Genomic DNA, 11,492 nt, shown 5'->3' on the forward strand with positions numbered 1-11,492 from the left:
CACCTAAACGTGAGGCAAAAACAGAGACTTTTAACAAAAAGAGATAAAATACGGCTGGAGGGGATAAGATAATGCTTATAGTGCGGAATAAGGGAAATGATGATGCGTGAAAACTCGAGCTCTCCCTTCTTGTCAATTCTTTAAATGGGATGAGAAAAATGTGCTAGAATGCACAGGGCAGGTTGATCTCAATGAGGGAGGCCTGCGATAGCAAGAATCCATCAAGCCTCTCTCTCTCTGTCCCCCACAGGCCAGCCTGTGGTTGCCCCGCACAGGCTCCTGTCTTGCTCCCCTCCCGCAGCCTAGGAGGACCTCGCGTGAATTCAGCCGCTCCAGGGGCCGTTCTTGGTCGCAGTCGCAGTTCCCGCCTCGCCGCAGGGCCGCCCGCTGAGCCGGCGGAGGAGGGGCGTCCGTCGTGCTGGTTCCAGCCTTTTCTGGCGCCGAACTCCCGGACCCGCCCACCCGCGCCAGTTGCCAGGGAGCGGTTGCCATAGAGCTGAGCAGTTGTCCGCGTGCGCAGGCGGAAGTCCCGGATTGAGGCGCCGCCATTTTTACTGCTCGGACGCGGAGCGAGAAGCCGAGAGAGTCGGAGACGCTATCCGCTTCCATCCGTCGCGCAGACCCTGCCGGAGCCGCTGCCGCTATGGATGATCGGGAGGATCTCGTGTACCAGGCGAAGCTGGCAGAGCAGGCCGAGCGATACGACGGTAAGTTGGGGGGGTGTCGGGGGACTGGAAGTCTCGGACCCTCCGCCGCCGCCCACAGAGGCCGGGAACCGGAGACAAAATGGCGGCATCGTCTCCGATGCCTGGCTTGGGACGTGGGTCGGGAAGCAGGAAATGGCCTACGGGCTCCCGGAGCGGTGGGAGTCTCCGGGCCTAGGAATTTGACCCCTCCGGTGTCCTTAGCTTGCAGACGCTCGCTAGCCCGCAGGCCGGGCTGTAGGGTGGAGGAGTTGGTTGTAAAATGGCGGCTGGAGGGGGAGGGCGAGTCCCCGGGCGGGGGAGGGGGGAGGAGATGGCGGGTGCCGTCTCCCGGCGTGCAATCCCCACGGGAGCTTTCGGGATCGCGGCGGGGTGCGGAGGACAATTGGGTGGGGTGATGTGAGGAACAGCACCGGTCGCTGGGGAGAGGGCGGAATCTAGGAGCTGTAGCGCGGGCGCCTTTCAGGGAAATATGGCGGGTGGGGGCGGTGGCTTTTCCCCGGAGGCCCAGTGTGGGGCGGCGGCTGTGGAGCCTCACAAAGGAGAAGCCTCTGGAACGGACGGCTTCTTTGGGCCAGCGGCAGAGAGTAGTCTTTGGTGAGGGTGGAGTGTTTGGAAATCACTGCAGATCATCCTTGGGTGGAGGCAAGCTGAGATGCTGCGATTGGATTTCTTCCCTTAGGCCGACACACCTTGGAGTTGTGGGTTTTGGGGGCTTTTCAGCTTCGCCTTCTTCCGGGGAGGTGCAGAACCTCACTCATACTCCGTTTGTTCTTACGCAGGATATCCTAAAGTTCCTGCGGTTTTTTTTTTTTTCCATTCTTCACAAGCACGGAATTCTGATGGATAGAATATAGGAGACCGGGCTTGCCAGGACTCTTTAGTACGGATTGCTCTTTGCCGTGCCAGTGCCTCAGTTTACCCTTTTGTAAAATTGGCGACTTTACTATTCACACTCAGCATTATGAAGCATGGAAAGACCTGTTGAGAAATAGTTAATTCAAATAATGTATAGTAACACTTTTGGTTGACAACCCAAGTTTGGATGGAATGCATGTTCTTGCTTGGCTTGGGGATCTTTACCTATTTTGAGCACTCAGTTGAAGCTTGGGGATTTTGAATTAGGAATGTAGAAGGCTGTAGTTCTTTCTGTTTTATGATTTCATTGTTACATGATTGGGGCTCGAACCCAGGGCTACATGCAGGCAAGACAAGTGCTCAAATACTGTACTACACCACAGCTCTGTTTTACCCATTTTAAGTGAATGGTTTTATATATATATATATATATATATACACAAATTATAGTAGTTACTCTTTGTTCATTTGACATCCCCCCCTTGCCCCCGCCCCTCACCTCCGGGTGATGGAACCTAGGCCCTACTACATGCTAGATGTGTGCTCTGTCAACTTAGCTGCATCCTTAGCTCCTGCTAATTTGAATTTAGTCTTTTTTGAGAATTTCATTGACATGTCTATTACTGTGTTTGTGTAGTGTAACTAGATAGATACTTGAGTTAGGCGATAGGCCCTTAAACTAGTATTTAAAAATGAAAAATCACACACGTTTCCTGTGATTTAATTAATTGCTTAGTAGCTCTGGCCGCTCTGAAACACACTATGTAGTCTTGAACTCGCAGAGATCCATCTGTCTCCACCTCCAAAAGCATGAACACTAAGACAGGCTGGGTCCTGTGAGTTTAGTGTTTTGGGAGTGGTAAGGTTAAATGAGACAAGTTTGGAATTAAGTGTTCCTCATGTGTTTTCCAAGATAGTTAAAACATTTGCTTCCCGGCCGGGCAGTGGTGGCACACGCCTTTAATCCCAGCACTTGGGAGGCAGAGGCAGGTGGATTTCTGAGTTTGGGGCCAGCCTGGTCTACAGAGTGAGTTCTAGGACAGTCCGGACTATACAGAGAAACCCTGTCTCAAAGAAACAAAAACAAAAACAAAAAACCCAAAAACAACAAAAAATTTGCTTCTCAAATGTTAGGTCAGATTCTTTTCCTTGAATGCTAGTTTCTCCTGTGGCAGCTTTTGAACCAGCCTTAGTCTCTGCCAGAGTCACAGTTGTAGCATTTGGAAAGTAGAACGACAGGCCTCAAACCCTCCAATTTAGGAAAGGCGCTGAACTACATTTTGTCTTGCAGATTTCAATTTGTACTGAATTGGGCTCCTTTTGGGAGCTGGAGGAGGTGGGATGGGGGAATAGGAATGCAGCTCCAGGTGAGCCCTGTCTGTATCTGGTTTCGAAGGGGAAGAGGTGGCTGTACTGGAGGTTTCCCCCCTCTCTCTTGTGTCCTTGGGAGGAAACATGAAAGAAATTACCTTTGAAGACTGGTGATTTAGGCTTTATAACACCTCCTTCAATGAGGTGTGAGGGAAGACTTTTGATTTGTTTCTAAAAGTCATTTTGAGAAGGGATTTGCAAGCATGATTGTAGCTTCCAAATAAATGACAATTTTTAAATCATACTTGGGGTTTGAATGATGAGAATTTTTAACAAAAGCTTGGCCTTGCTGGCTATTGAGTACATGGTTCTAGTAAAGCCATGTGGTAACTGTCCTCTTTCAGACACTTCCTGAGGGAAGGAATCAGACACTTCCTGAGGGAAGGAAATAGGAAGCGCTTCTGTGATTTGGCATAAGAAAGGGAATCTGTAGGAAGGGAGTGGAAGAAGGCAGTCAAAGGAAGTGATCACTCCTCTACTGACTTAATTCAGTCTTATTAGTGTAACAAAAATTGATTATAGTCACTGATTATAGTAGTACTAAGTAACTAAAATGCCAAGGGTAGTGACAGAATGCATTGGAATCCTGAGTTTGGTACTGTGTAAATGTTGGCCCTTTAACTGCCTATCTTCTTGCTGCTCTTACAGGCTTCTCTTGTATTTTGTGTGCTGGGTGGAACCTGGTGCCTGAAGTATCTTTTACTTTCCCCAGAGGTAATAGAAAACAGTTTATATAGATTATTTTAGTGGTCTTAGAAAAGGAGGTGAGAGGCTGTTTCAAGACCAGAGCTGTTGAGGGGTTTATATAGGAACATTGAAAGCTTGAGGCTACGACTGTTTATTTTAATGGTTAGTATTCTCTTTCTCTTTTCCCTCTCTCCTTCCCTCCCTCTGTCCATCCATCCATCCATCCATCCATCCATTCATCCATCCATCCATTCATTCATTCATTTGTTCATTTATTTATTGAGATAGGTTGTCTCTAAAGAGCCCCTGGCTGGGCTGGTGAGATGGCTCAGCGGGTAAGAGCACTGACTGCTCTTCCTGAGGTCCTGAGTTCAAATCCCAGCAATCACATGTTGGCTCACAACCATCCGTAATGAGATCTGATGCCCTCTTCTGGTGTGTCTGAAGAAAGCTATAATGTACTTACATATGATAAATGAATATAAATCTTAAAAAAAAAAAAAAAAAAAGAGCCCCTGTCTGTCCCAGAACTCACTATAGACCATGCTGGCCTCAAACTCAGAGACCCTCCTCCTGCCTCATGAGTGCTGGGGAGTACGGCAATATGCCCAGTCTAGTTTAGTAATCTAACAAGTCAGTAGTCTAAGAAATAGTTTTTTTGTATATTTGTAGCCATATTAATCAAGTTATCATAGTCAAAACAAATTATAACTTTTCATATATTCAAAACACATTAGTATAGAAAAGTTAAGGAAGGGGGGCATAGCTAGAAATTGAACTGAGGGCCTTGAAGTCATCTACTGTGGAACTTTATCCAGCTATATTTTGAGACAAGGTCTCACTCATTTGCCTAGGCTGGCCTTGAACTGGCCTTGAAATTACCACTCCAGCTTCAGCCTCTCAAGCAGCTGAGTTTGGCCTGTTCAAAAAAAAGGGGGGGGGTTCCTCCCCTATTTTCTGGGATCAAAGTGGTCTACATATGTAATATTTGGTTGGTATGGTGGTTCTGCTTTTGTCTTTCCTAAACTTCATCCTGCTTGGATTGGCTCAGTTGGGCCTAGAATGGTGGCACATTCCTTTAAACTACACTTCAAAGACAAGGCAAGAGGATCTCAAGTTCCTCCAGGCTAGCCTGAGTTATGAAACCCTGTCTGAAAAAGACAAATGAGCCAGGTGGGATGGCACATACCTCCAGTCCCAACTCTCAGGAAGTCTGAGTTCTAGGCTAGCCAGAGTTGCATAAACTCTTTATCTTAAAAAAAGAAAAAAGAAAAAAAAAGAATTGGCTCTGTGGGGTGTGGCTTCTTGTTGAGGTCCTTCCTCCCCATCACTTGGGTTGTCACTCTGAATATTGAAATACCAGAAATGCATCTGTTCTGAGTCATTGGCCTGAGAGCTGTTTTAAAAAAACAAAGTCTTATTACTAAAACATACTGTACTAGTTAGGGAAGGATGTGGAACACATCATTCATTCATTCATTCATTCACTCCCTCGTGCATTCATTCAGAGACAGGATCTCTGAATGTTGGCCTGGAACTCAGGAGGCCCTCTTTTTCTGTGCCTCCCAAGTGCTTTGATTAAATGTGCTCACAGTCATGTCTATCCCAGCCTTTGTTTGCAAGGGATGCTCTTTACAAGGTGGGTGGTATATACTGTAACCCCAGTGCTCAAAAGGACAAGATAAGAATCTAGGAATTAAGGCTAACTACATCTGCATGTAGTGAATTTGAGGTTGCATGGCACTGTCTCACCTCTTCCCCTCCAAAATAAAGTGCATTGGATTTTTGTATAGCATTGTGCATGTTCCTTTGTGTTACACAATTTGGGGATACTATGAGTTGATAAATCACTGTTACTTGAAGTGATTTTTAGTACTGTGAATGTTCTCTAAGGGTGCTCATTTTAAATTTCATTTGTATGATGTACATGCATTTTTTTGTTCATTCTGTTGGTTTTTTTTTTTTTTTTAATTTGAACCAGGGTCTCACTATGTAGCTCTGGCTGTCCTGGAACTCAGTCTGTAGACCAGGCTGGCTCAACTCACGGAGATCTACTTGCCTCTGTATCCTGAGTGCTGGGATCAAAGGTGTGCGTCACTATGCCTGGCTGTACATATGTGTGTTGTGTGTTGTGGCACATGTGTGGAGGTCAAAGGACAACCAATGCAAAACTTTCTACCATGTGGGTCCTGGAGAGTGAACTCCGGTGGTCAGTCTTGACACAGGTGTCTTCACGTGAGCTGTCTCTGTAGTCCTCTATTCACTTTCTTAATTAAGAACTGCTTTTATTTTCTATGCGAGGGTTTTGCCTTCCAGTATGTCTTTGTACCACATGAATGAATGCCTATTGCCTGCAGAAGTCAGAAGAGGATGTTGGTTTGTTTCTTTTGGTCTTTCCCAGACAGGGTTTCTCTGTGTAGCCCTGGTTGTCCTGGAACTCACTCTGTAGACCAGGCTGGCCTTGAACTCAGAAATCCACCTGCCTCTGCCTCCCAAGTGATGGGATTAAAGGCTGCTTGGCTAGAAGAGGATGTTGGATCCCCTGGAACTGGACTTACAAGTAGTTGTGAGCCATGACCATGTGTGTGCTGGGAGTCAAACCTGGGTCTTCTGCCAGAACAAATGCTCTTAACCACTGAGCCAATCTCTTTACCTTTCATTAAAAATGTTTTGAAGCAGGGCACTAGGGCTGGTGACTAATTCCAGTAGGAGTTTGAGGCAGGAGGATGTAAATTTTGCAAATAAGCCAGACTTCGTCTTAAAGTAGAAACAGGGCTTGAGTATGTTGTTAACTGATTGAGTGAGTGCTTGCTGAATCCAGGAAGGCACTGTGTTCAGTGCCTGAGGGAATGAAAGCATAGTAAGCACAGGCTTACAGACCTTCCATAACAATATTGACAAGTGGAATGTCACCTTCCCTTTAACACTCAGAAAAGTTATTTGGGGTAGTACATGGATAGGGTGCTGGTCCAGATATATAGACCCAGCATTCAGCATTTGGAAGACCTTTAGCCCTCACAAAAGACACATGTAATTGACTAAGAAGGTATAGAGTATGTGTGTAGTATACTTGTTTCTTTAATAGCTTTGAAACAGTTTTTTCCTTTATTCCCTGTGAAATTGCACCATGTGCAGACCTGATGTTCTTGAAGGTCAAAGGTCCCTGAAACTGGAATTACAGGTGGTTATTAGCTACCATGTGCTGGGAGCTCAAATCTGGACTTGTGCAAGAACAGCAAGTGCTCTTAATCTCTGAGCCATCTCTCCAGCTCCATAGTATTTTTTTTTTTTTTTTTTTGAGAAAGGATCTTGATTGATGTGTACCCAGGCTAGCTTTGAATTGGTGATTCTTCTCTTGAGTGAAGGCAGCAGCACCACACCAGGCTAGGTAGCAGTATCTTGATGCTTATGACATCTCTAGGTCTCTAGAGCCTATATTGATACGATTTATCTGAAGATAAAGTATCTTAGCATTTTTATATAGAAACCTGGTCTTTATTTCAAAGTTCCATCTCAAGGCATAATGAATGAGGGATTTATGTGGCCTGTCCACATTCAGGGTCCATGATAATCCCTCTTTCTCCCTTTCCTCTTTTGGTACTGTGGATAAATGAAGACATATCTCCCCTTTTCCCCCTTGTAAAGGAGGTTCACTGTTGCTCAACCTAGGCTCAAACTTGACCTTATTTCAGCATCCTGAGCGTGAGGTTACTGGAAGGCTGTACCAAGCGAAGTTCTTGTCTTTCTTAAAAGCCCTAGATGAGTCTGGGCATGGTAGCACATACCTTTAATCCCAACACTTTAGAAACAGAGGCAAGGGGGATCTCTTAGTTGAGGCCAGCCTGACCCATAGTGAGTTCTAGGCTAACCAGGGCTTAAACATAGGACTGTGGCCTCCTTGGTGTACTTGGCACACATCCAATTCATCATTTAAAATCTTAAAAACTAGACAAAAAGCTACCTTTGATAATATCACTGTCTCTGGGCTGTGGCTAATGTCACACATTAATACAGAGTATTTCTAAAGCACCCCCCCCTTTCATTTATAGAAATGTCCTTAAATAACACGTGGGGCATTTTTGGAGGGGCACTGGTGGGCATGTGATTAGTATTTCAGATAGCCAGGTAGCTGTAAAGTAGAATCTATCCTCTGGTAGTGAGTAGCAGCACCACAATGTGGCTAGTTTGCTACATCCAAATTGGTGGGTGGAGTTGCCCACATAACCTTTAAATATTGAGCTCATACTGTAACTAAACACTTAACCATGGCCTATTGGAACAGTTCCAGGGGCTTGTTTAAGCTCACTAAATAGAAGCAAGTTATGGCAAAGGGGTCTTCAAAATTTATCATGAAATGCAGAAGTTGGCATGAACTTGCCATTTGATACTACCAGTTTTCGTTCGTGTGTGTGTGTGTGTGTGTGTGTGTGTGTGTGTGTGTGTGTGTGTGTGTGTGTGTGTTTTGGAGATAGAACTCACGTATTGCAGGTACTTGATGGACTAAGCTGACTTCCCAGTCCCTATTTTTATGTCTTTTATTTTTGGTGATGACAAGGCTTCTCTGTATCCTTGGCTGGCCTGCAACTTGCTTTGTGGTCCTGGGTGGCTTCAAACTTGTGAGTTATTCTGTCACTTATGTGCAAGCAGTGGAAAATGATACATATTCCCCTATACCCAGCTAGTTTCCTTTTAAGACAGGGTCTTACTGTGTATTCCTGGTTGGCCTTCAGTTCACAGATTCATCTGTCTCTGCTGTGTGCCACTATGCCTGGCCTAATTTTTATTTTGAGACATGGTTCTTGTTTCCAGGCATATGCTGCCATATCCAGGCTAGTTTCCTCACTTAAAAGCTTTGTTCTCCCACCACAGATATTGTAGGTCCATATCCTGAGACCTTTGGCTTTCCTCAAACTTTGCATGTGGTAGAAAATAATAAGATAGACCAAAGGAAAATTGAAGCTCTGGAAGTTGTCTTACACTCTAAGTGGGAATGGGAATAGTCAGGGATATGATAGCTGCTGGTAATTGAGCTAGCTGGTGTGCCTAGCTCTGTTATGGTATTAGAGCCAAATACACTGTTTTATTTTGTCTGCTTTGAGCTGGTTAGAGTTGGCAACAGTACCCTAAGTTCAGAATTTTGCTCATAAACATTTGTGGACTTTCTTGTACTTTTTAACTATGTTGCCTGGGCAGTGATGGCGCATGCCTTTAATCCCAGCACTTGGGAGGCAGAGGCAGGCAGTTCTCTGAGTTCAAGGCCAGCCTGGTCTCCAGAGTGAGTTTTAGGACAGCCAGGGCTACATAGAGAAACCCTGTCTTGAAAAACCTAAATAAATAAATAAATAAATCTGTCAAAAACACCAGATTTTGGGCCTGGAGAGATGGTTTAGCAGTTAAGAGCACTTGGTGGTGCTCTTCTAGAAGACTTTGGTTCAATTCTCAGTAACCACATGGCAGGTCATATCTGTAACTCCAGTTCCAAGGCTCTGACACCCTCACGCAAGATATACATGCAGGCAAAATACAAATGAACATGGAATGTAAATAAGTTAACAAACCATCAGATTTTATGTAGAAAACATAATTACCATGATGTTCCTTATCTTTTTTTTCTCCTCTTCCTCCCTATCTGTCTCTCTCTTTCTTCCTTCTGTATTGAGGATTGAACCCAAGACCTTCACATATGTTAGACAAATACTCTGGCTCAGCCATTAAAGGCTAGGCTAACAACTAATCATCAACATATGTTTCCTAGCTTATGACCTTGAAATTTAACCTTTTAAAATTAACTTTTGTGAAGATGGGCATATACATCAGAGTGTGGTGATCAGGGGACTTCTTAGTTCTCTTTTATCATGTTGGTTCTAGAGCTCATATCTCTTACTGTGACTTTTTTCCTGTAGCCCAGGATGACATTGAACTCAGATATCCTCCAGATCACCATGCCTGACTGGAATTATTACTTTTAGTATGTGTTAAGAGTCAGTGTGAAGCTGAGTGTGGTGTGATATATTCTTTACAGCCTAACACCCAGGAGGCAGACACAGGCAGACTTTTGGGTTTGAGGTCAGCTTGGTTTACATAGTGAATTGGAGGACAGCCAGAATTATACAGAGAGACCTTGTCCCTAGTTTATTGATAGTAGTCTCTGCTCTGTGCAAGGTAATAGAATGGCAGGGTAGTGTGTTCCGTTAGTTCTCCTAGTTGGTAGTGATATAAGATAACACTCTACTAACAAAACCTTGGTAGTATTTGCCCAGCTGATTCCTTGCATCACATAAAATGGGCATGGTAGCACATACTTGTAATTTTAGCACTCAGAGGCAGGAGGATAATCACTACTACATAGTGAGTTAAAGGCAGGCCAGCCTGGGCTGCATGAGACTAACTGATTCAAAAATAAACAAGTCAACCCACCACCACCACTACCACCACCACCACCACCACCGTCAAAAAACCCAGAAAGAACCCCAAAACAAAAAGACATTCATTTTCAGCCAGTCATGTTGCAATACCTGTGATTCTAGGGTTTGTGATGTTTAGGCTGGAGATTTCTGAATTGAAGGCCAGCCTGGGCTGTATAGTCAGATCTGGTCATAAACCCTGTCTTAAAAGACAACTGTTGACTACCATAATACATCTTTAAAATAACTTAATTTTCTGTTTCCTAAGTACCATTCTTCTTTTTCTTTTTCCTGGTTTTTCGAGACAGGGTTTCTCTGTGTAGCCCTGGCTGTCCTGGAACTCACTCTGTAGATCAGGCTCGCCTTAAACTCAGAAATCTACCTGTTCCTGCCTCCCAAGTGCTGGGATTAAAGGCATGCGCCACCACTGCCCAGTCTAAGTAACATTTTTTTTTAAGATTTATTTATTATATGTAAGTACACTGTAGCTGTCTTCAGACACACCAGAAGAGGGTGTCAGATCTCATTACGGATGGTTGTAAGCCACCATGTGGTTGCTGGGATTTGAACTCAGGACCTTTGCAAGAGCAGTTGGTGCTCTTAACTGATGAGCTCTCTCTCTAGCCCCTAAGTAACATTCTTAAGTGCTATTTTGTCATGCTTCAACATGGTTTGGCAGATGGCACATGCCTTTAATCAAAACACTTTGGAGAGATTGGGGAAAATCTCTAGGTTGGAGGGCAGCCTGCTTTAAATAAACAGCAAGTTCTAGGCCTGCTTGGGACTGCTTAGTGACATCTGACCTTAAGAAAAAAAAAAAGTCCCTGCAAAGCAGGGACCACTCATTTTCCAGATAAATATTAAGTGAGACTAGGCTGGAGACATGGCTCAGCAGCTAAGAGGGTCCAGGCTTGGTCCCTGCATCCACGAAGCACCTCACAGCTGCCTATTACTCCAGTTGTAGGGAGTCTGACATTCTCTTTTGATCTCCACAGACACCTGCATGCATTGGGTGCACATACATACACTCAGGAGCACATACAGTAAATTATTTTAAAAAAATACACTTAAAATCTAAAATAAAATGAAAGATTTAAGTGAGGACAAATTACAGTATTTAGTCAGGTTTGTTGTAACTCTACTTTACACTTGATGTTTGTGCAGTATTGTAAACACCAGCCCTTTCCTTCTCCCTTCTCTGTTCAAGACAAGGTCTCATGGAGCACACTCATGCTACCCTTGAGCTTGCTTCCTAACCTACTCAGCTCTGAACTGCTGCTCCTCTCACTGAAGCTCTATTCTTAGTTTTTAATTTTATAATGTGGAAATTGCTTTGGGGGCCTGGGGAGATAGCTCAGTCTGTCAAGTGCTTGTCATGCAATCACAGACTCTGAGTTTAAAACCCAGCATCCAGTTAAAAACTCTATTGTTGCTTGTCATTCCAGCATGTTTGTAATTCTCTCTTGGG

The 11,492-nt window shown here is 44.4% G+C and overlaps 1 protein-coding gene across 2 annotated transcripts in view; it reads left to right on the top strand.

Annotated features, from left to right (window-relative positions):
• Positions 1-497: 497 nt before the first annotated feature.
• Positions 498-11,492, top strand: part of Ywhae (tyrosine 3-monooxygenase/tryptophan 5-monooxygenase activation protein epsilon) — a 37,287-nt gene continuing 26,292 nt past the window's right edge. The window contains exon 1 of one of the 2 annotated variants that reach the window (XM_031354134.1): positions 498-707. In XM_031354134.1, the coding sequence (XP_031209994.1) occupies positions 644-707 (64 nt within the window). In that variant the 5' untranslated portion in view covers positions 498-643. The remainder of the gene's footprint in view (positions 708-11,492) is intronic. The other variant, XM_031354135.1, reaches the window with a different exon arrangement.

Source organism: Mastomys coucha, unplaced genomic scaffold (genome assembly GCF_008632895.1).
Source record: "Mastomys coucha isolate ucsf_1 unplaced genomic scaffold, UCSF_Mcou_1 pScaffold5, whole genome shotgun sequence".
Lineage (NCBI taxonomy): Eukaryota > Metazoa > Chordata > Mammalia > Rodentia > Muridae > Mastomys > Mastomys coucha.